A 24,989-nucleotide genomic window follows, 5' to 3' on the forward strand; every position below is an offset into this window, starting at 1 on the left:
GAGCCTCAGTCTGCTTATAGTTTGTCTTCCCTGGCTCATCCTTTCCCCTCTCACCAACATTCTCATTACAATTTTACATAAAAAGAACGTTCCACTTTCATTACTTTCCCATTATTTTATACCCAGTGAGGTGCAGTTGCCATGGTGACATGACAAGTTATGACTCCAGCCATTTCATGCCTTGACAGTTCAGTTGGGCGCACAAGCAACTCTGACAGTTCCCATGCCCGGCATGCCTGGAATGTAAATGGTAAATCGATGGGTTTAGTTCTTCTTATCAGTTCCCAAACACACTGACAATATGGCTGCCACAAGACAAGTGAGGGGGCTGGGCCATCAATTCCTCCAGCTCATTGGCTCGTTTGACCCAGCGATGGGTTGAGGGGCACGTTTTTGACCAATATAATCCCCAAGGAAAGCTGTCCATATAAACATGAAGGCTGACTCCCCTCTGTATCCTCTAGGGTGGTTTCCCCTCCCAGGCCACGCCCCCTCTGCCCACCGCTCCCCAAATTATTGGTTGCTAGCGGGGGAGGATGACATTTTCTGCTCCGCCTCCTATAGCTCCACCTCCCAGCTTCTGCGCCTGCCTGCTGAGATGGGAAGCGGAAGTCTGAGGTGAGGGGGACCCGCCGGGGGGGGGGCAGAGCGGGGGAGGGGTGCGGTGCTGTATTCCCCCTCACTGGTGTATAGTTTACATTCTGACCCACCCCCACTAAAGGCCTCATTCAGGCCTCCTCCTCCCCCTCCTCCTCCTCATCCCTTATCTCCTCCTCCTCTTCCTCATTCCCCTTCTCCTCCTCCTCCCCTGATCCCTTCATTCTGTCATTCTTGATGAGTACTGATCCCTACATTCTGTCATTATAAATTAATTATTGATCCCTGCATTCTATCATTATTGGTGAGTATGGATCAGTGCATTCTGTCATTATTGATAAGTACTAATCCCTACATTCTGCCATTATTTTTAAGTACTGATCCCTACATTCTGTCAATATTGATAACTACTGATTCCTGCATTCTGTGATTATTGATAAGTACTGATTCCTGCATTCTGTCATTATTGATAAGTACTGATTCCTGCATTCTGTCATTATTGATAAGTACCAATCACTACATTCTCTCAGTATCGATGAGTACTGATCCCTACATTCTCTCAGTATTGATTAGTACTGATCCCTACATTCTCTCAGTATTGATTAGTACTGATCCCTACATTCTCTCATTAATATTAAGTACTGATGTCTCTGCTTCGTCTGTTGGGAGAAGGGGAGGGATCAGCCCTATAAGCCCTTGCTGGAGCCCTGCTAAGCAGATGTCATTGGTTGCTAGGACCGTCGGCATCCTAACATCCAATTAGATCTTGTGGGGGGCGTGGTCTCGGCATGGACGAGTGAAGACGTGCAGGCGCGGAGCTCCCGGAAAGGCAACCCTCTATTGCACGCAGCAGCGGCTCCCTGAGCCCCAACTTACCCTCAGGGTGATGCCCCCTAAGCGGAATCAATCCCAACAACCTTCACGTACCCCGCAGTCTCGCTCCAGCTCAATAGAAGCGTTCTTCTGCAGCTCCCGCAGGCCCGGCCCAGAGCCTTCCAAGCTGGCGGCGGCGGATGTATCGCGGCCTACCTGCGCAGACTCTTTGATTCCTTCGCCGAGGTTAGTGCTGACTGCCACACAGCCCCCAGCCTCTCCCAGATCCTCTGCCAGCCACAGTGACCTAGATGACCCGGCCATGCTGATCCCCAATAAGGACTTACGGGCCCATATTCTTTCCCTCCCCACGGCTGCAGATCTTGACCGCTTTGCTGACCGAATGGAGCAGGCTTTCCGTAAAGAACTGGATGCGGTCAAGGCAGAAACAACTCATCTTGGGCACAGGGTGGAGACTGTGGAGACTAGGGTGGAGGACATCATACCGGCTATACAGCTCCTCACTGACCGCTGCAAAGCCCAAGATAAACGGATAGATTCCCTGCTCAACCAGCTGGATGACATGGAGAACCGCAGCAGGAGGGGGAATATTAGGATCCGGGGTCTCCCGGAGGCTACATCCCACAGGGACATTGTCCCCACGCTACAAGGCATATTCAAACAAATCTTAGGCCGCGATGCACCGGACCATATTGAAATAGATCGGGCCCATCGTGCCCTGCAACCTCCATTGGATGATCCTGACAGGCCACGCGACATCATATGCAAACTTCACAAATACACGGTTAAAGATCGTATCATGTCACACATGCGTGGGGTCTCCGCGGTGGATTTTGATGGGGCCCAGGTCTCCCTTTACCCGGATGTTTCCAGGCGCACTTTAATGCAACGAAGGGCCCTGAAACCCTTACTTGCGGCTATCCGTGATGCTGATCTTACCTACCGGTGGGACTTTCCCTTCATTCTCTCAGTTACTAAAGGGGGGAAACAACATGTCCTCTGCGACGTGGAGGATTTGCCACACTTTATATCCCAACTGGGCCTTCCACAGGTAGATGTCCCTGACTGGCGGCCATCGTTGAATGTCCCTCTCCCTGCTCGCTCCCCACCATGGCAGTCTGTCAACAGGAGGAATCGGAACCGCACACGTGCTCGACCGGCGCGTCAAGATGCCAAAATGCTACCTTTCTGCTGATCCTTCCTCGAGCTGAGGCCTAGCTGTTCCTACTTTCGAGCTGCATATCTGGATGTTTCCTTTTGCCTGAGCCATAGAATTAGCCTTCCTTTTCACAGCAGTAACCTGCAAGTTTACCCCCTTTATTGTTGTTTTTTGGGACAGTTTTATTTTTTGTTGACTTGCCTGACAAATTTAGCTTCTCTCCATGGCCTCCCCAATTGAGCCACTCTAGGACTTTGCTGCTCCAATCTCGGCTGCCAGCTGTCTCACTCGCCTTTTGGGGCCCCTGACGGGGGCACTACGCACGGGGCGGCTTTGCCGGTCTCCCTGTGATCCATGCCTTACCTTCTCCCCATCTGGAACTCGGACTTCCTTAATCTCCCCGGAGACATGGACCCCCCACTATTTTTTGCGGGGGTCGACTGGCGGTCCGGGTGCCCTGCTCCCCCTTGTGCCCCTGGGAGGGTGCGGGGGTGGGGGTCACCTGGGCGGCCGATTTGACTCTAAGACCTAATATACGGTTTGCCACACCGTCCAAGCGGCTGATGTTTGTAAATTGTTTTTGCTCCCTTTTTTTCTTTATTTTTTGTCTGGTGTTTTGGTGGCTACTTTTTTCTGTACATGCAAGCTTTGAGATTTTCATTATGATTGTGCTCCTCCTGCAGGGTGTGCTGCGCTCAGCTGACTGGTTGGGACGGGTCTCTCTCTCACTCCCTTTGGGGGTGGTGCACGGTCCTACTAGAGTGATACCATGGCTCCGATCAAGGTAATATCGTATAATGTACGGGGTCTGAGCTCCCAATTTAAGCGGGGTAAGTTATGGCTTGAGATTCATTCCTGCATTCCAGGCTGGTTGGACACTGTTGAATTGCTGCATGACCGCAGATCTTATCTTTAGGTATCTAAAACAAAGACAGACGCCACATTGCAATTATTCTCAGGGACCCCTGCAACTGCATTGACCTGAATGTAGCTCTATTAACAACTAATGTATATACAGTATCTCACAAAAGCCAGTACACCGCTAATATTTTTGTAAATATTTTATAAATATTTTATTCTATCTTTTTATGTGACAACACAGAAGAAATTACACTTTGCTACAATGTAAAGTTGTGAGTGTAAAGTTTGTATAACAGTGTAACTTTGCTGTCCCCTCAAAAATACTCAACACGCAGCCATTAATGTCCAAGCCGCTGGCAACAAAAGTGAGTACACCCCTATATTGGACCCAGCTATCCATTTTCCCTCTCCGGTTTTAAGTGTCTCAGGTGTGAATGGGGAGCAAGTGTGTTAAATTTGGTGTTATCGCTCTCACTCTCTCATACTGGTCACTGGAAGTTCAACATGCCACCTCATGGCAAAAAACTCTCTGAGGATCTGAAAAAAAAGAATTGTTGCTCTACATAAAGATGGCCTAGGCTATAAGAAGATTGCCAAGATCCTGAAACTGAGCTGCAGCACGGTGGCCAAGACCATACAGAGGTTTAATAGGACAGGTTCCACTCAGAACAGGCCTTGCCATGGTCTTCCAAAGAAGTTGCGTGCACGTGCTCAGCATCATATCAAGAGGTTGTCTTTGGGAAATAGACATATGAGTGCTGCCAGCATTGCTGCAGAGGTTAAAGGGGTGGAAGGTCAGCCTATCAGTGCTCAGACTATACGGCTCACACTGCATCAAATTGGTCTGCATGGCTGTCGTCCCAAAAGTAAGCCTCTTCTAAAGATGATGCACAAGAAAGCCCACAAACAGTTTGCTGAAGACAAGCAGACTAAGGACATGGATTACTGGAACCATGTCCTGTGGTCTGATGAGACCAAGATAAACTTATTTGGTTCAGATGATGTCAAGCGTGTGTGGCGGCAACTAGGTGAGGAGTACAAAGACAAGTGTGTCTTGCCTACAGTCAAGCATGGTGGTGGGAGGGTCATGGTCTGGGGCTGCATGAGTGCTGCCAGCACTGGGGAGTTACAGTTCATTGAGGGAACCAATGTTGTCGTCATGGAGGAGTGGAAGAGGGTTCCAGTGAGAACCTGGGAAGCTCTGGTGATCTCAATGCCCAAGAGGGTTAAGGCAGTGCTGGAAAATAATGGCGGCCACACAAAATATTGACACTTTGGGCCCAATTTGGACATTTTCACTTAGGGGCTTACTCACTTTTGTTGCCAGCGGTTTAGATATTAATGGCTGTTATTGAGGTATATGAGTTATTTTGCCAGCAGTTTAGGCATGAATGAGTGTGTTTGGAGTTTTTGTGTGTATGCAAGCTGTACACACACTACTTTACATTGTAGCAAAGTGGCATTTCTTCAGTGTTGTCACATGAAAAGATATAATAAAATATTTACAAAATTTGAGAGGTGTATTAAATTTTGTGAGATACTGTATACCCAGGTATACAGTATGTGCACAATTCCACCAGATTATATAAAGCTTGGGTTATTTCCATACCAGTGTGCATCTGTATACATATGGTTAATGTTATAAGCTGGTCACAGTAGTTCCTCTGCTCCCAATTACTTTGATTAGATAACTGGTTATTTTCACAGGGAGGGAATCTCCTCTGTTCACAGAGGCCCTGTCCTGGGTGGAGGCACTGCCAACTTTATTATTAAACCCACTCTTCCACTTGGCAAAGGTTCTGGTTCTCTTATTTACCTACAAGTTTAGCGCAATATACTGTTTGGTGAATGCCATTTCTCCTAACCCCACCAAAAAGAGGGCTACAGGAACTACACAAAAAAAGATGATGTGATGTGAGACACTACCCCATCCTCATTGCTCAATCACCAAGAGGAAACTCCCACCACTGGCATGGTTTTAGGTGCCATTACTCCCTGTGTTTTGTTTTTCTTTATTTAGAGGGTGTGGGAAAAAAAGAAGGCTCATGGGGGGCCATTTCTGGCACCAGAACAGGTTTAGGTCAATTGAAAGCAGCTTCCAGAACCCCAAGAACCCATGTAACCACTTGTCACCCAGGCCAATTCTGACACTTCTCTTCTACATGTAAAAATCATCTTTTTTTTTCGCTAGAAAATTACTCAGAACCCTCAAACATTATATATGTTTTTTCAGCAGAGATCTTAGGAAATAAAATGGTGGTCATTGCAACTTTTTATCTTCTCACTGTATTTGCGCAGCAATTTTTCAAACCTTTAATTAATTTAAAAAAACAAAACACTAAAGTTAGCCTGATGTTTTTGCATAATGTGAAAGATGATCTTACATCGAGTAAATAGATACCTAACATGTCCCGCTTTAAAAATGTGCACACTCATGGAATGGCGCCAAACTTGGGTACTTAGAAATCTCCATAGGGAACAGTTTAAAAAATGTTATAGGTTACCTGTTTAAAGTTACAGAGGAGGTCTTGAGCTAGAAATGATGCTCTCGCTCTGACAATCGCGGTGATACCTCACATGTGCAGTTTGAAGGCCGTTTACATATGCGTATGTATTCATTTGCATCTGACTGTGAGCATGCAGGGACAAGGGCGCTTTAAATTTATTTTTTTTAATTGTTTATTTTACTTTTATTTTTATATTTTGACACTTTCCTTTTAGAGCCGGTTCACACTACCACGACCAGAAAGTCGCCCCTTGACTTGAAGAGACTTGTTTAGAGACTTGGAAGAGACTTGGAAGAGACTTGTGCACTACTTTGAAGAGACAGGCGACTTTGTCTGTGGGGAATGCCTGGCTAATCTCTTTCTTCTTCCTGGAAAGTCTGATAACAAGTCGCTTCAATTAAGATAAGGAGACGACCCCCATTGAAGTATATGGGACAGTCGGATCACAGGTCGCCTCAAAGTAGTACAGGACCCTTTTCTGAAGTCGGAGCGACTTCAGTAGTGCCAATTAAGACGGCACTGATTGATTAACATTGCTTTTGTTGTGTCAAGCGACCTGGGGCTACACAAGTCGCCTCACAAGTTGTGCTAGTGTGAATGGGCTCTTACATTTTTGGTCACTTTTATTCCTATTACAAGGAATGAATAAAAAAAGGATAAAAAATAAAAAATGAACGATCTCGGCTTCCCAGCCGAGGCAACAGGAGTGTTTACAACATGCAAAGCCAGATGTGACGTCAAAACATCGTGCCTGGCCTCTGAAGGTCATAGAGATGACCAGGGACCATCTGGTCCTCAAGCAGCTCTATGGTAAATGGCCGCCACTGGCCGATTCATTTTCTGATCGCATGGGCGAGTCGGTAGAAGCACCAGAGGGTGGCGGGAGGGGGGGAAGCCCCTTCCCACCGCCTGTAAAAACAACCAAGCTGCTATGATTGTTTTTATGGTTCAGAGAAACATCCGGCTGAAAAAGACGATATCTGAATGATGCTTGTAGGTGCAGGCATCATTCAGATATCTCCACTCAAAGTCCACGGCGTCATATGAGGTCGTTGGATGGGAAGTGGTTAAACACATTGCACCCATAAATCATACCAAAAAAACAACCTAATTTTTCTTTTCCCTCCAGTGAATTTTTGCCGAAATGGAAAATTTCGCTAAATTTCCTGATTTTGCCAAAATTTTGGGGAATGAAAACTCTCAGTTTTATTCATCCATGGCTATGGACTATTGATGCGTCTGGGCTGATTGGCCCCAATGGTACTATCTCTCAGTGTAGGAATATATACTAAGTGGGAAACAAGATCATCCTGTGCTCTAATGTAAGACAACTATTGATTTTACACATTTTACTTTCTAGCAATGTAGACTAGATTGTTAAAATGTCATTTTTATTTGTTTTTGTAAGGTCTTCCTTAATAGCCTTCTGGTCAATGACACCTTTTACATTGTCTATGACATCTTGCAAGTAGCCAACTAGTCAACTGCTCTCCATAACTCAGTTTTGTTGGGCGCACGTGGCATCATTCTGTGAATGTTAAGTGCGAAGGATGTAATCTATTTCATTATTAGCTGACCTTTTCAGTCACTTCACAACTATTAATCCACCCAGTGTGAATATTGTTTTAGGAGCATTGCAAATCCCACCGGTGTCAGCATCCAGGTGATACATTGCTGGGCTACCTTGCCGATCGATGGAGAAAGTTGAAGAGGTTACTCATTAACATGGATTTTTCCAGTTCACGTTAAAATGAGAAATTAGAGCAATGAAAAACAGTATCTAAACCACACTTTGACAGCCATGTTTATGTGTATTAGAATGTCACAGAGTATTTTGTTATTACAAATAGTGATTTATTCTTCTAACTAGACACTCAAAGGAAGTTTTTGAAAGGACAAGTTGGCCTGTAAGATCACTTGTAGGACATAAATATGTAATGAGTTTCAGGGGATATCTATACAGAAGAAGGAGAGCCATGTTTTCAGTAGGAATCACAATATAGCAAGGCAAAAGTCTTCTCTACAATATTCCAGATGATCCACATTGCTGTCTTTCACTGTAACCTCTATAATGGGTACCACAAGCCTCACGCCCAAGATTGTGGCCTAGGACAGAAGACTGGACTGGAAGATATCTGTCCACTAGGCCAGTACTAATACATTTATGTTGGCCTGGTGTGGGAATACCCCACTATTCAGAGAAAGACCTACAGTCAGTGACAATTTCTGGGCATTATATACTGTAACTTCCTACTTCCATTACTTCTTTTATGGCTCTGAGATGCCATGTGACTAAATTGTAAAAGTTGATTCTGGAAGATGAATCACAAAAAAATATGTCCTTTAGGAACACACATCTTTAACCATGCCCCCTAATCAATGCAGCAATTTGCATGCTACACTTTCTTTAGCCCAAAGAAAATATTCCTTATCACGAAAGGGCTAGATGGCTGTGTTTCCCCTGCAGCCAAAGAGTCCGAGTCTTCTCCTGGCCCAACCTAACATACTTTCTTTGTCATGGCATGGACAAGACCTCTCTAGGGCACACCATTTTTCCAGCTTTCTACTAGTGCCTCTTCAGTGAGGATAGCATTCCATTTTCTCTGTTTAGAACTCATGGAGGTGCAAAATATTCTAACCAGGAAAGTCACCAAATCTAGTCAACTCCACCTTAAGATCTCTTTGCCTTACTACTCCGTCTCCGATCTTCCTGATCAAATTGGCACTCTCAACTGCTCTATAGCCAGTATGTTAACCTTTAAAGTGCTTGCATTACTTTAGATAGGTAATCGTGCGGCTAGCTTAAACAGAGTCCTTGCAAAGTGGGTTTCTTCAAAAACATCAACTGTTTTGCTTTAAAAACGAAAAAGAAGAAATTTGCTTTAAAGTGTAACTGAACCCAAATAAAAATAAATAAATATGATTTCCATTACCTCATCCAGTGTGTAGGCAAGTTCAGTCTACTTTCTCCAGTGCAGGTGGCACTCAACAGCAGCTGCATTGCAGGGAGAGAGGAAGTCAAGAGGAATATGGTTCCTCTATGGGTCCCTGGTTCACTGGTGATCCTATTGGATGCTGGCACCCATATGACTCTAGAAGCCATCCTGGGTCAGGCAGAGTTTATTTAAGGCCCTGGCTCCCAGGCTTGGCACGCATTTTGCCTGTGGGTATTGTAGGGACAGATAACCCGTCTCACAGGGATAGTGATTAGCCACATGGAGAGATTCCTGATGAGTAAGGACAGGATAAGGACAGGCTATCCTACCTGGAGACCTCCCCACTTGGTTCCGCAGTGGCCAGGTCGCCTTCTGTCCCTCAAGACAGACAGTGTTGGCACATCTGATACCACCTCTGCTACACATGACATGAGTGTTCTTTTTGTGCCTTACCGCCGTGTCTGTTTTGAATTACTGGATTCGGCATTAATACAAGTTTTGTTCTCTGCAGATGGAGTCTGTGTAATTACTGTCGCCGCACTATGCTTCACCTCGCCACACTTGCACATTAAAATATGTTTGACTAGCCATGGTAGCTTCTGTATGTCAAAAATAATGATCTAATGTATATGGTCCCTCCCCTTTCTTTTCTATGATGGCTATACTGCTGGTAGGTACTGTTGGCTTCTATTGCTGGTGGGTACTGCTGGTAGGTACTGCTGGTGGGAACTGCTGGCGGGTACTGTTGTTGGGTACTGCTTGATGGAACTGCTGGTGGGTACTGTGGGTGGGTACTGCTGGTGTGTACTCCTGGTGGGTACTGTTGGTGGGTACTGCTAGCTGGAACTGCTGGCTAGTACTGCTGGTAGGTATCACTGGCTGGTACTGCTGGCAGATACTGTTGGTGGGTATTGCTGGCTGGTACTGCTGGCAGAAACTCTTGGTGGGTACTGCTGTCTGGTACGGCTGGCAGGTATTGCTGGTGGAGGAACTTCTGGCTGGTACTGCCTGTGGGTACTGCTGGTGGGTACTGCTGGCAGGCACAGCTGGCTGGTACTGCTGGCAGGTACTGTTGGCGGGAACTGCTGGCTGGTACTGATGGTGGGTTCTGATGGTGGGTACTGCTGGCGGGTACTGTTGGTGGGTACTGCTGGTGGGTACTGCTGGCTGGTACTGCTGGTGGGGTACTGTTGATGAGTACTGCTGGCTGGTACTGCTGGCAGGTATTGCTAGCAGGTACTGTTGGTGGGTATTGCTGGCTGGTACTGCTGGTGGGTACTGTTGGTAGGTATTGCTGAATGGTACTGATGGTGGGTACTTTTGGTGGGTACTGCTGGCTGATACTGCTGGCGGGTACTCCTGGGTGGTACTGCTGGTGGGTACTGTTTGTGGGTACTGCTGGCTGGTATTGCTGGTGGGTACTGCTGGTGGGTACTGTTGGGGGGTACTCCTGGCAGGTACTGCAGGCTGGTACTGCTGGCAGGTACTACTGCTGGGTACTGCTGGCTGGTACTGCTAATGGGTGCTGTTGGTGGGTACTGCTGGGGGGTACTGCTGGCTGGTACTGTTGGCGGGTACTGCTGACAGGTACTCCTGGCAGGTACTGCTGGTGGGTACTGCTGGCTGGTATGGCTGGTGGCTACTGCTGGTGGGAACTGCTGGCTGCTACTGTTGGTGTTCTGCTGGTGGGTACTGCTGGCAGGTACTGTTGGTGGATACTGCTGATGGGTACTGCTGGCTGATACTGCTGGTGGGTACTGTTGGTGGGTACTGTGAGCTGGTACTGCTGGCGGGTACTGCTAGCGGGTACTGTTGGTGGGTACTGTGAGCTGGTACTGCTGGTGGGTACTGCTGGCAGGTACTACTAATGGGTACTGTTGGTGGGTACTGCTGGTGGATAGTGATGTCGCGAACATAAAATTCGCCGTTCGCAAACGGCGAACGCGAACATCGGCGAATGTCCGCGAACCGGCGAACATTGCGAACCGCCATAGACTTTAATAGGGAGGCGAATTTTAAAACCCACAGGGACTCTTTCTGGCCACAATAGTAATGGAAAAGTTGTTTCAAGGGGACAAACACCTGGACTGTGGCATGCCGGAGGGGGATCCATGGCAAAACTCCCATGGAAAATTACGTAGTTGACGCAGAGTCGGGTTTTATTCCATAAAGGGCATAAATCACCTAAAATTCCTAAATTGTTTGGAATAACGTGCTTTAAAACATCCAGTGTGTGTATACGATCAGGTATGATGTTGTATCGATCAGGTAGTGTAAGGGTTACGCCCGCTTCACAGTGAAAGACCAAACTCCCCGTTTAACGCACCGCAAACAGACCAGAACCGACCAAAATGGGACAGGAACTGGGCTTTAAGGGTTAGGGTTAGGGTTAGGTTTAGTGTTAGGGGCTAGGGTTAGGGTTACGGTGAGATACTTAGGGTTAGAGTGAGTAACCCTACCCCAAGCCTCTAACCCTAACCCTCTAACCCTAAGCACTAGTGTTGAGCGAACACGGACTGTATTATTCGTGTTGGTACCGAATAATTGGATTTTTGTTACCCGAACACGAACACGGACACTTTACTGTATATTCGGGTAAAAATCTGTGTTCGGTCGTTTTATTTCCGGGTTTTGCATGCTTTGGCGCTCTTTTCATGGCGGGCTTTCAACAGCCAATCAACAATCGTTTAACTGGTGTGCCTTAAGCCATCCCAGCCATGCCTGCAAATGTCTCAGTAGCTGTGATTGGCCGTCTGAAGCATGTGACCAAGTCTTTATAAGTTCGAGGCAGCCGCAGTGGCGTCATTATGCTGCTTAGATCAGGGACAGAGCACACATCAACGTGCTGGCTGCTGATTAGGGAAAGATAGGCAGGAAAAAAACATTTGTGTCCGGATAGAATTGAGGGACAGGTCGGAGTGTTTAGGCAGGCACAATCCTTTTGGAGTGCAGTGAACAAAATCTTTGTGGGGTGCAGTGAACAAAACCTTTGTGGGGGTACAGTGTACACAATCTTTGTGGGGTGCAGTGAAGACAATCCTTGTGGGGTGCAGTGAAGACAATCCTTGTGGGGTGCAGTGAACAAAATCTTTGGGGGGTACAGTGAACACAATCTTTGTGGGGTGCAGTGAACAAAACCTTTGTGGGGTGCAGTGAACACAATCTTTGTGGGGTGCAGTGAAGACAATCCTTGTGGGGTGCAGTGAAGACAATCCTTGTGGGGTGCAGTGAACAAAATCTTTGGGGGGTACAGTGAACACAATCTTTGTGGGGTGCAGTGAACAAAACCTTTGTGGGGTACAGTGAACACAATCTTTGTGGGGTGCAGTGAACAAAACCTTTGTGGGGTACAGTGAACACAATCTTTGTGGGGTGCAGTGAAGACAATCCTTTGTGGGGTACAGTGAACACAATCTTTGTGGGGTGCAGTGAACACAATCTTTGTGGGGTGCAGTGAACAAAACCTTTGTGGGGTACAGTGAACACAATCTTTGTGGGGTGCAGTGAACACAATCTTTGTGGGGTGCAGTGAACAAAACCTTTGTGGGGTGCAGTGAACACAACCTTTGTGGGGTACAGTGAACACAATCTTTGTGGGGTGCAGTGAACAAAACCTTTGTGGGGTACAGTGAACACAATCTTTGTGGGGTACAGTGAACACAATCTTTGTGGGGTGCAGTGAACAAAACCTTTGTGGGGTACAGTGAACACAATCTTTGTGGGGTGCAGTGAACAAAACCTTTGTGGGGTACAGTGAACACAATCTTTGTGGGGTGCAGTGAACAAAATCTTTGTGGGGTACAGTGAACACAATCTTTGTGGGGTGCAGTGAAGACAATCCTTGTGGGGTGCAGTGAAGACAATCCTTGTGGGGTGCAGTGAACAAAATCTTTGGGGGGTACAGTGAACACAATCTTTGTGGGGTGCAGTGAACAAAACCTTTGTGGGGTACAGTGAACACAATCTTTGTGGGGTGCAGTGAACAAAACCTTTGTGGGGTACAGTGAACACAATCTTTGTGGGGTGCAGTGAAGACAATCCTTTTGGAGTGCAGTGAACACAATCTTTGTGGGGTACAGTGAACACAATCTTTGTGGGGTGCAGTGAACAAAACCTTTGTGGGGTACAGTGAACACAATCTTTGTGGGGTGCAGTGAACACAATCTTTGTGGGGTGCAGTGAACAAAACCTTTGTGGGGTACAGTGAACACAATCTTTGTGGGGTACAGTGAACACAATCTTTGTGGGGTGCAGTGAACAAAACCTTTGTGGGGTACAGTGAACACAATCTTTGTGGGGTGCAGTGAACAAAACCTTTGTGGGGTACAGTGAACACAATCTTTGTGGGGTGCAGTGAAGACAATCCTTTTGGAGTGCAGTGAACAAAATCTTTGTGGGGTACAGTGAACACAATCTTTGTGGGGTGCAGTGAACAAAATCTTTGTGGGGTACAGTGAACACAATCTTTGTGGGGTGCAGTGAAGACAATCCTTGTGGGGTGCAGTGAAGACAATCCTTGTGGGGTGCAGTGAACAAAATCTTTGGGGGGTACAGTGAACACAATCTTTGTGGGGTGCAGTGAACACAATCTTTGTGGGGTGCAGTGAACACAATCTTTGTGGGGTGCAGTGAAGACAATCCTTTTGGAGTGCAGTGAACACAATCTTTGTGGGGTACAGTGAACACAATCTTTGTGGGGTGCAGTGAAGACAATCCTTGTGGGGTGCAGTGAAGACAATCCTTGTGGGGTGCAGTGAACAAAATCTTTGGGGGGTACAGTGAACACAATCTTTGTGGGGTGCAGTGAACAAAACCTTTGTGGGGTACAGTGAACACAATCTTTGTGGGGTGCAGTGAAGACAATCCTTTTGGAGTGCAGTGAACACAATCTTTGTGGGGTACAGTGAACACAATCTTTGTGGGGTGCAGTGAACAAAACCTTTGTGGGGTGCAGTGAACAAAACCTTTGTGGGGTACAGTGAACACAATCTTTGTGGGGTGCAGTGAACACAATCTTTGTGGGGTGCAGTGAACACAACCTTTGTGGGGTACAGTGAACACAATCTTTGTGGGGTGCAGTGAACAAAACCTTTGTGGGGTACAGTGAACACAATCTTTGTGGGGTACAGTGAACACAATCTTTGTGGGGTGCAGTGAACAAAACCTTTGTGGGGTACAGTGAACACAATCTTTGTGGGGTGCAGTGAACAAAACCTTTGTGGGGTACAGTGAACACAATCTTTGTGGGGTGCAGAGAAGACAATCCTTTTGGGGTGCAGTGAACACAATCTTTGTGGGGTACAATGAACACAATCTTTGTGGGGTGCAGTGAACACAATCTTTGTGGGGTGCAGTGAACAAAACCTTTGTGGGGTGCAGTGAACACAATCTTTGTGGGGTGCAGTGAAGACAATCCTTGTGGGGTGCAGTGAAGACAAACAATCCTTGTGGGGTGCAGTGAACAAAATCTTTGGGGGGTACAGTGAACACAATCTTTGTGGGGTGCAGTGAACAAAACCTTTGTGGGGTACAGTGAACACAATCTTTGTGGGGTGCAGTGAAGACAATCCTTTTGGGGTGCAGTGAACACAATCTTTGTGGGGTACAGTGAACACAATCTTTGTGGGGTGCAGTGAACAAAACCTTTGTGGGGTACAGTGAACACAATCTTTGTGGGGTGCAGTGAACAAAACCTTTGTGGGGTACAGTGAACACAATCTTTGTGGGGTACAGTGAACACAATCTTTGTGGGGTACAGTGAACACAATCTCATACTTCTGAAGCTTTGAGGGTGCTGCCTGTTCTATACTCCTCCTCCTCCTCCTCATCCATCCTTTTAGGTGTACAAACAATAGTAATTGGGGCCTAGTGTGCTTCTGTACGTGTGAAAAACATACACTTTTTTTGATCATATTTCCTATTCCGTTATTCAATAAAAACCTTTGGGGCTCAATTAAATTGCGGAATAGTCTGTGTCGGTACGTGTGAGATCCACCTTTCCAAGTTTTTGGGGTTCATCTCATACTTCTGAAGCTTTGAGGGTGCTGCCTGTTCTATACTCCTCCTCCTCCTCCTCCTCATCCATCCTTTTAGGTGTACAAACAATAGTAATTGGGGCCTAGTGTGCTTCTGTACGTGTGAAAAACATACACTTTTTTTGATCATATTTCCTATTCCGTTATTCAATAAAAACCTTTGGGGCTCAATTAAATTGCGGAATAGTCTGTGTCGGTACGTGTGAGATCCACCTTTCCAAGTTTTTGGGGTTCATCTCATACTTCTGAAGCTTTGAGGGTGCTGCCTGTTCTATACTCCTCCTCCTCCTCCTCCTCATCCATCCTTTTAGGTGTACAAACAATAGTAATTGGGGCCTAGTGTGCTTCTGTACGTGTGAAAAACATACACTTTTTTTTGATCATATTTCCTATTCCGCTATTCAATAAAAACCTTTGGGGCTCAATTAAATTGCGGAATAGTCTGTGTCGGTACGTGTGAGATCCACCTTTCCAAGTTTTTGGGGTTCATCTCATACTTCTGAAGCTTTGAGGGTGCTGCCTGTTCTATACTCCTCCTCCTCCTCTTCCTCATCCATCCTTTTAGGTGTACAAACAATAGTAATTGGGGCCTAGTGTGCTTCCATACGTGTGAAAAACATACACTTTTTTTTTATCATATTTCCTATTCCGCTATTCAATAAAAACCTTTGGGGCTCAATTAAATTGCGGAATAGTCTGTGTCTGTACGTGTGAGATCCACCTTTCCAAGTTTTTGGGGTTCATCTCATACTTCTGAAGCTTTGAGGGTGCTGCCTGTTCTATACTCCTCCTCCTCCTCATCCATCCTTTTAGGTGTACAAACAATAGTAATTGGGGCCTAGTGTGCTTCTGTACGTGTGAAAAACATACACTTTTTTTTGATCATATTTCCTATTCCGCTATTCAATAAAAACCTTTGGGGCTCAATTAAATTGCGGAATAGTCTGTGTCGGTACGTGTGAGATCCACCTTTCCAAGTTTTTGGGGTTCATCTCATACTTCTGAAGCTTTGAGGGTGCTGCCTGTTCTATACTCCTCCTCCTCCTCCTCCTCATCCATCCTTTTAGGTGTACAAACAATAGTAATTGGGGCCTAGTGTGCTTCCGTACGTGTGAAAAACATACACTTTTTTTTTATCATATTTCCTATTCCGCTATTCAATAAAAACCTTTGGGGCTCAATTAAATTGCGGAATAGTCTGTGTCTGTGCGTGTGAGATCCACCTTTCCAAGTTTTTGGGGTTCATCTCATACTTCTGAAGCTTTGAGGGTGCTGCCTGTTCTATACTCCTCCTCCTCCTCCTCCTCATCCATCCTTTTAGGTGTACAAACAATAGTAATTGGGGCCTAGTGTGCTTCTGTATGTGTGAAAAACATACACTTTTTTTTGATCATATTTCCTATTCCGCTATTCAATAAAAACCTTTGGGGCTCAATTAAATTGCGGAATAGTCTGTGTCGGTACGTGTGAGATCCACCTTTCCAAGTTTTTGGGGTTCATCTCATACTTCTGAAGCTTTGAGGGTGCTGCCTGTTCTATACTCCTCCTCCTCCTCCTCCTCATCCATCCTTTTAGGTGTACAAACAATAGTAATTGGGGCCTAGTGTGCTTCCGTACGTGTGAAAAACATACACTTTTTTTTTATCATATTTCCTATTCCGCTATTCAATAAAAACCTTTGGGGCTCAATTAAATTGCGGAATAGTCTGTGTCTGTGCGTGTGAGATCCACCTTTCCAAGTTTTTGGGGTTCATCTCATACTTCTGAAGCTTTGAGGGTGCTGCCTGTTCTATACTCCTCCTCCTCCTCCTCCTCATCCATCCTTTTAGGTGTACAAACAATAGTAATTGGGGCCTAGTGTGCTTCTGTACGTGTGAAAAACATACACTTTTTTTTGATCATATTTCCTATTCCGCTATTCAATAAAAACCTTTGGGGCTCAATTAAATTGCGGAATAGTCTGTGTCTGTACGTGTGAGATCCACCTTTCCAAGTTTTTGGGGTTCATCTCATACTTCTGAAGCTTTGAGGGTGCTGCCTGTTCTATACTCCTCCTCCTCCTCCTCCTCATCCATCCTTTTAGGTGTACAAACAATAGTAATTGGGGCCTAGTGTGCTTCTGTACGTGTGAAAAACATACACTTTTTTTTTATCATATTTCCTATTCCGCTATTCAATAAAAACCTTTGGGGCTCAATTAAATTGCGGAATAGTCTGTGTCGGTACGTGTGAGATCCACCTTTCCAAGTTTTTGGGGTTCATCTCATACTTCTGAAGATTTGAGGGTGCTGCCTGTTCCATACTCCTCTTCCTCATCCTCCCTTTAGGGTAGGAAAAAATTTAATCGGGCCTAGTCTGTGTTTGTACGTGTGAGATACATAGTTTTTTATCCTATTCCGCTATTCAATACACACCCTTTTGGTGTAAAAAAACATTAAATTGCGGCATAGTTTGCATATTTGACTGTGAGATACACCCGTGCGATACTGTTGTTCTTTTGTTCCGCTATTCAATAAAGACCTTTCTAGGGCAAGATCTTAAATTTCAGAAATATGAGGAGAGCGTCAAATAGGGGCTGTGGCCTGGGTCGTGGTGGTGCTGCTGCTAGAGCTCCTGTTGCAAGGAGAGGACGTGGTCGATCTGTGCCAGCTACACGCACAAGTGAAACACCTTCCTCAAGTGTGAGTAGGCGACAGAACCTGCATCAGTATTTGGTAGGGCATCATACGCCTCTAGAAGTGATGAGGCCAGAACACAGAGAGGCGATAGTAGATTGGTTTGCTGCTGACAGTGCCTCCAGTTCCTTCACATTGTCTCCCACCCAGTCTACTGCAGAAAGGTCAGAGTTGGCACCTGCAGCCAATGTCCAACCGTCTTTCACCTCACCCCCTTGCAAATCAGGCAAGCAGTCTGAGCCCCAAGCCATAGAGCAGTCTCTTATTCTTTTTGAGGACTCTGTCAGCAGGGTTTCCCAGGGCCATCCACGTAGCCCTGCCCCAGAAGTGGAAGAGATTGAGTGCAGCGATGCCCAACCACTTATTTCTCAAGATGAGTACATGGAAGGACCATCACAGCACGTCTCTGATGATGACGAAACGCAGGTGCCAACTGCTGCGGCGTTCAGCATTGTGGAGACCGACAGGGAGGGCAGGGGTGAAGACTGGGTGGAAGATGATGTGGAGGACGATGAGGTCCTCGACCCCACATGGAATGAAGGTCATGCAGGTGATCTGAGTAGTTTGGAGGAAGAGGCGGTGGTCGCACAGAGCCACCAGCACAGCAGAAGAGGGAGCAGGGTGCAGAAGCGGAGCGGCCGTGCCCTAGACACTACGCCTGCTACTGCCCAACGCAGCAAGGGAACGAGCGCACCAAAGTCAGCTCAAAAGAGTTCTCTAGCGTGGAAGTTCTTTAGAAAATGTGCTGATGACAGGACACGAGTGGTTTGCACCCTGTGCAATCAGAGCCTGAAGCGAGGCATAAACCTTCTCAACCTGAGCACAACCTGCATGATCAGGCATCTAAGTGCAAAGCACGAGCTGCAGTGGAGTACACACCTTCAAAACCAAGAAACGTCTCTGGCTCATCCTGCTTCCTCTTCTGCTGCAGTCTCGGCCGCTCCAGCCACCTCTGTAGTCATACCGGCACCTGCCACCCCGCAAACAGACGATCTGTCAGCAACACCACCACCTGTGTCACCAACAACCATCTCCACAATGTCCCGTGGAAGCGTTCAGCTTTCCATCTCCCAAACACTTGAGAGGAAGAGGAAGTACCCCCCTACCCACCCACGATCCCTGGCCCTGAATGCCAGCATTTCACAATTATTGGCCTTTGAAATGCTGTCATTCCGTCTGGTGGAGACGCCCAGTTTTAAAAAGCTTATGTCGGTGGCTGTCCCACAGTACGTCGTGCCCAGCCGCCACTACTTTTCCAGGCAAGCCATCCCTTCCCTGCACAACCAAGTGGGGGAAAAAATCAGGTGTGCACTGCGCAACGCCATCTGTGCCAAGGTCCACCTAACTACCGATACGTGGACCAGTAAGCACGGTCAGGGGCGTTATATCTCCCTAAAGGCACACTGGGTAAATGCAGTGGCGGATGGGCCTGAGGCGGATAGCAATTTGGCACATGTCCTTACACCACCGAGGATTGCAGGGCGCTTGAGTTTGCCTCCTGTTCCTAACTCATCCTACTCCGCTACCTCATCCTCTACCGCCTCCTCATCCGGACAGCGTAATATCTTCACCACCAACTTCAGCACGGCCAGGGGTAAACGACAGCAGGCAGTTTTACAACTTGCCTGTTTGGGGGACAAACCACACACCGCGCAGGAGTTGTGGAGGAGCATGGAACAGCAGACAAATGAGTGGTTGCTGCCAGCGAGCCTCAAGCCCGGCCTGGTGGTGTGCGATAACGGGCGAAATCTCATAGCAGCTCTGGGCCTAGCCGGTTTGACGCACATCCCTTGCCTGGCGCATGTGCTGAATTTGGTGGTGCAGAGGTTCCTTAAAAACTACCCCGATATGTCAGAGCTGCTGCAGAAAGTGCGGGCCGTCTGTGCGCACTTTCGGCGTTCTCACCCTGCTGCTGCTCGCCTGGCAGGGCTACAGCGTAACTTCGGCCTTCCCGCTCACCGCCTCATATGTGACGTGCCCACAAGGTGGAACTCCACCTTGCACATGCTGCAAAGACTGTGCGAGCAGCAGCAGGCCATAGTGGAGTTTCAGCTGCAGCACGCACGCGTGAGTCGCTCTGCGGAACAGCACCACTTCACCACCAATAACTGGGCCTCCATGCGAGACCTGTGTGCCTTGTTGCGCTGTTTTGAGTACTCCACCAACATGGCCAGTGGCAATGACGCCGTTCTCAGCTTAACTATCCCACTTTATGCCTCCTTGAAAAAACAATTCGGGCGATGATGGAAGAGGATGTGGCACAGGATGAGGAGGAGGAGGAGGAGGATGAAGAGGTAACATTTCAAAGGCTTTCAGGGCAGTCATTCGCAAGGGGCTCCGAGGGTGGGTTCCTGCACACACAAACGCCAGGGACACAATTGTCCAGCAGGGGCACAGTTCTGGAGGATGAGGAGGATGAGGAGGAGGAGGAGCTGGAGGAGGAGATGGAAGCATGTTCACAGCAGGGTGGCACCCAGGCCAGCTCATGGCCATCACTGGTGCGTGGCTGGGGGGATACAGAGGACACGGACGATACACCTCCCACAGAGGACAGCCTTTCGTCGCCTCTGGGCAGCCTGGCACACATGAGCGATTACATGCTGCAGTGTCTCCACAACGACCGCCGAGTTGCCCACATTCTAACTTGTGCTGATTACTGGGTGGCCACGCTGCTGGATCCCCGTTACAAGGACAACGTACCGTCCTTAATTCACTCACTGGAGCGCCTTAGCCCTGACCCTAACCCTAGCCCTAACCCTAACCCTAACCCTAACCCTAGCCCTAACCCTAATTCTATTTTTTTCTGGTTCTGGACATGCTACAGAGCTGAAACTTCACAGGTACACTTTTTAGACCCCCCAGACAATAAATCCAAAGAAATGTTTTTTTTTTTAAGTTTTTTTTTTTTTAATTTTTCCAATCATTGGCTCTCTATCAAAAAGGACAATTTTTAATAACTTTTTTTGTGTGATTTAGTGTCTAGGGGGTCTAAAAAGTGTACCTGTGAAGTTTCAGCTCTGTAGCATGTCCAGAACCAGAAAAAAAGATCATTTTTAAGTAGAGCAGGGATGGTGGGAACCCCTTTTACACCTATATGATCTTTTTTTTCTGGTTCTGGACATACTACAGAGCTGAAACTTCACAGGTACTCTTTTTAGACCCCCCAGACACCAATCCAAAAAAAGTCATGCCTGCCACCGTATATATCAGAGGTGGGTGGGCAGTGGCACTGCAGTGGGCACAGTACACTCTGTGGACCTGAAAGTCACTGGCACCCAGGCAACTGCAATTATAAAAAAAATATATATATTTTTACTTTGCAAGCTGCTGTGCCACCATATATATATATCAGTGGTGGGTGGGCACACAGTGGCACTACAGTGGGCACAGTACACTCTGTGGACCTGACAGTCACTGGCAGCCCAGGCAACTGCAATAATAAAAAATATATATTTTTTTTCAATTTGCAACAAGATGCTGTGCCACCGTATATATATCAGTGGTGGGCAGTGCACTGCAGTGGGTACAGTGCACTCTGTGGACCTGACACAGCACTCACTGCAATTATGACAGAGGAAAAAAAAAATATTTTTTAAAATGCAAGGTACTGTGCCTGTGCCACCCGAAATGAGTGTGGTGTGCACACAGTACAGTCTGTGGTGGGTCTGTGGCCTCTCACACACAGCGGGCAGGCAACTGCAGTGTACAATAGATATATATATATATATATATATATATATATATATATATAAAAAGAAAAAACTCAATTACCAGCCCTTAAAAGGGCTTTTGGGGACACTATATATATATATATATATATATATATATATATATATAAATAAAAAAAAATCCTCAATTACCAGCCCTTAAAAGGGCTTTTGGGGACACTAGATAGATATATATATATATATATATATATATATATATATATATATATATATATATATATATATATATATATATAAAAAGAAAAAACTCAATTACCAGCCCTTAAAAGGGCTTTTGGGGACACTAGATATATATATATATATATATATATATATATATATATATATATATAAAAAAATCCTCAATTACCAGCCCTTAAAAGGGCTTTTGGGGACACTAGATATATATATATATATATATATATTAGTGCTGTCAAAATTAGCGCGTTAATAACGCATTAACTCAGATTCATTTTAACGGCGATAATTTTTTTAACGCGCGATTAATGCAGCGCGCATCACCTGTTTGCTGTTTGACCCGTGGCCTACGACGTCCAGACGAAGCTACGCAAGTTAGCCTGGCGGCACACCCCCTCATCGCTCCAAGCAAGCATCGGACGCCAGGAACCACGAGGAAGAGCGGAGACTGATGACAGCACGAGAGCGGACAGCGGAAGCAGACGCACTGACCTACAGATCGGCAGAAAGGTACATAATAAAGCATTCACCACACAGGGGTGAAGAAATGGCTTTTAGCCATCGGAGCACTGTTTCCACTTATATGCGGTACTGAACCGACGTTTATATAATAACGGCAATACAGCCATATTCTGCTGTCCCAACCAAGGAAATCTTGAGCGGTAGTTCTTACAGCCCTGCTTTCAATACTTAGATAAAACCACCCCTAAACGATTTCTTAGGAGCAACTCAATAAGAACAACTGCCCATACACAGTCACCAATTAAAATCGACGACCGATTGCCCAAAAGGAGCCCCTTCAAGAACATTTACGGCTATTAAAGCATGTTGTGATTAATATATGTATATCACTTGAAGTATATGCCGGCCGGTTATCTGTCACTTTATGTTATGTCTGTCTTGTTTCCTATTAATGCACTGATTGTATTCACTAACAACCTTATCTTGCACGGGTGTTACTAAACCCCAATATATTTAATTTATCAATAAACTGTCTATGTTACACACTAATAGCCTCAAACATTACTGCTGACTAAATTGACCCTCTTTCTTCTGTGGTCTATACAGAAAGAAACACTTCATGAAGTTCATATATATTGACCCGTGGCCTAGCCTGTAGTTGGAGAGATAAAGATGCAGCAGCAAACAGAAATGGAAAAAGAAAGGGGTCTTCTGAACGGAAAATTTATATACAAAACGAGGTCTGATGGTTCTGTCGACAAGACAAAAGTTATCTGCAGTTATTGTCGATGTGAATTAAGTTATCACCGCAGCACGTCGAGTTTAAAATATCACTTGATGGCGAAGCATACAACTGACACGGAGAGCCCCCCTCCCCCTCGTCAAAGGCAGACCACAATGGATCAAAGTTTGCAGCGGAGATCGATGGATAAGTCCACAACTAATAGACTCACCTCAACTATAGCTAAATGGGTGGCTACAGCATGTAGACCAGTTAATGTGGTCGAGGACGAGGGTCTACTTGAAATTATTCGCATCGCATCTAACGATTCTACATACGAACTACCTTCAAGAGCCACCATTACAACCAAGATTCACAACTTATATGAAGAGGAGAAAGCTAAAATTCAGGAGGCATTGAGACAGACAAACACGGTTGCGCTCACCGGAGATTATTGGACTTCCCTCAGTAACCATAGCTACCTAGGCGTCACAGCACATTATTTTGACGCGCACTGGAAACTTCAGTCTCACGCTTTGACCGTTATGAAGACAGAAGATAGACACTATGCTGACGTTTGCGCTGAGCACTTTCTTCAAGTAGCCAGACAGTGGAACATTGAACTCAAAATTAAAATAGTGACCACTGATAGTGCACGCAACATGATTGCAGCGGCCAGGCAGCTCCCGTTCGAGCATATGCCTTGCATTGCACACAGCCTCCACCGAGCCATCACAGTTTCTCTCCAAAACAGCCCGTTTGATGGCGCCTTGGCAAAATGCAGGAAGTTAGTGGGTCATTTCAAGCATAGCCCTGCTAACGCAGCCGAGCTTGAACAGCAGCAAGTCAAACATCTTCAAAAGAAAGAGTCACTCGTACAGGAGGTGTCTACTAGGTGGAACAGCACCCTAGAAATGATAAAGCGTGTTGAGAGAAATCAAGAACCATTGAGAGATGCACTGGGCCTACATGCAGGCAACATCAACATGCCAACTGCAGCTGAATTTGATAAACTGAAGAGGTTGGAGACTGTGCTGGAACACTGCAGGTAATTTATTGATACTCTTATTATTATTATATTTGTGTGTGTGTGTGTGTGTGTGTGTGTGCGCGTGCGTGTGTTAAGAGTGAGAGATTGAAAGTGAGTGAGAGATTCATTATGTCTAACTAAAGTGCTTTTCTCTATTATTCCAGGTATGTGAGTGAACTTTTAGGAGGAGAGAAATTTGTTTCTTGCTCAGTTGTGCTGCCCGCGTTGTGTCATCTATCACGTGTGATGGAGGTCTCAGAAGATGACCCAGCCTACATGATTAAGTTTAAGGAAACTTTCACAACTGACATGGACAAACGGAAGGAAAAAACCAACACCACATGGCTGAGGGTTGCATCAGCACTGGACCCTAGGTTTAAGGACCTCAAATGTCTGAGCAGGGCTGACAGAGCTGAGGTGTGGAGTTCAGTCTGTGCCTTGCTCAAGAGGGAGGGGCTTGCACAGCCAGATAAACCAGTGACACTGACAGTGACAACTGAACCACCTAAGAAGATAACATGTCTCATGTCTGTGCCAGAATCTTCATCTGATGATGATGAAGAGGACTGTATTGAGAAATGTGTGGAGCGCTACAAGGCAGAGCCCTCTATTGCCATAGAGGACTGTCCCCTGCAGTGGTGGTCCAATCATGAAGGGGCACACAGTGAGATGGCCTACCTTGCACGCATATACTTATCAACACCTGCCACATCCGTACCTTGTGAAAGATTGTTTTCACTCTCAGGACATGTTGTTCAGAAAAAGCGAGCTGCCCTGTCATCTGAAAATGTAAACAGGCTCGTCTGTTTGAGCAACTGGCTCAGTGCAAAGAAAGAGAAATAATCTGTGAGGAACCTGTGGGTTTTTTATATTCTTTTTCCCACCTGTTTGATAGACATGAACACGTTCTTTGTAAAACATGTCAATGTTCTTTATGCTCTGTTTAGGGTGATTTCAGTAATAATAAATGTACATTTAGGTTAGCATGTTTACAAGAAGTGAGCTGCCCTATCGTGCAAAAATGTAAGGTTTGTGTAAGTAAATTGAGTAAAGAAAGAGAAGTAATGGGAACCGTTTATTTCTATGTTGTTGTTTTTTCATGTGTATAATAGACATGAACAAGTTCTTTGATAAACATATGACTTTTGATACTATGGTCCCTTTGATAGATGTCCAGTCTTCATCCTATGTTAAGTATGGTTTCACTAATAATAAACATGCATTTGCATAAAGCGTCTATTTGTCCACTCCCATGTTGATTAATGTA

At 46.0% G+C, this 24,989-nt stretch overlaps 1 protein-coding gene across 1 annotated transcript; it reads left to right on the forward strand.

The window, feature by feature from the left end:
• Positions 1–22,643: 22,643 nt before the first annotated feature.
• Positions 22,644–24,565, forward strand: LOC309549698 (E3 SUMO-protein ligase ZBED1-like; the record flags this gene model as incomplete). The annotated part of the gene is made up of 2 exons (XM_082250151.1): positions 22,644–23,740; positions 23,887–24,565. 2 exons carry the CDS (start codon positions 22,644–22,646, stop codon positions 24,563–24,565), a joined length of 1,776 nt encoding a protein of 591 aa, XP_082106277.1.
• Between the last annotated feature and the right edge of the window lie 424 nt (positions 24,566–24,989).

This window comes from Pelophylax lessonae, assembly GCF_965119305.1.
Source record: "Pelophylax lessonae genome assembly, chromosome: 1".
Lineage (NCBI taxonomy): Eukaryota > Metazoa > Chordata > Amphibia > Anura > Ranidae > Pelophylax > Pelophylax lessonae.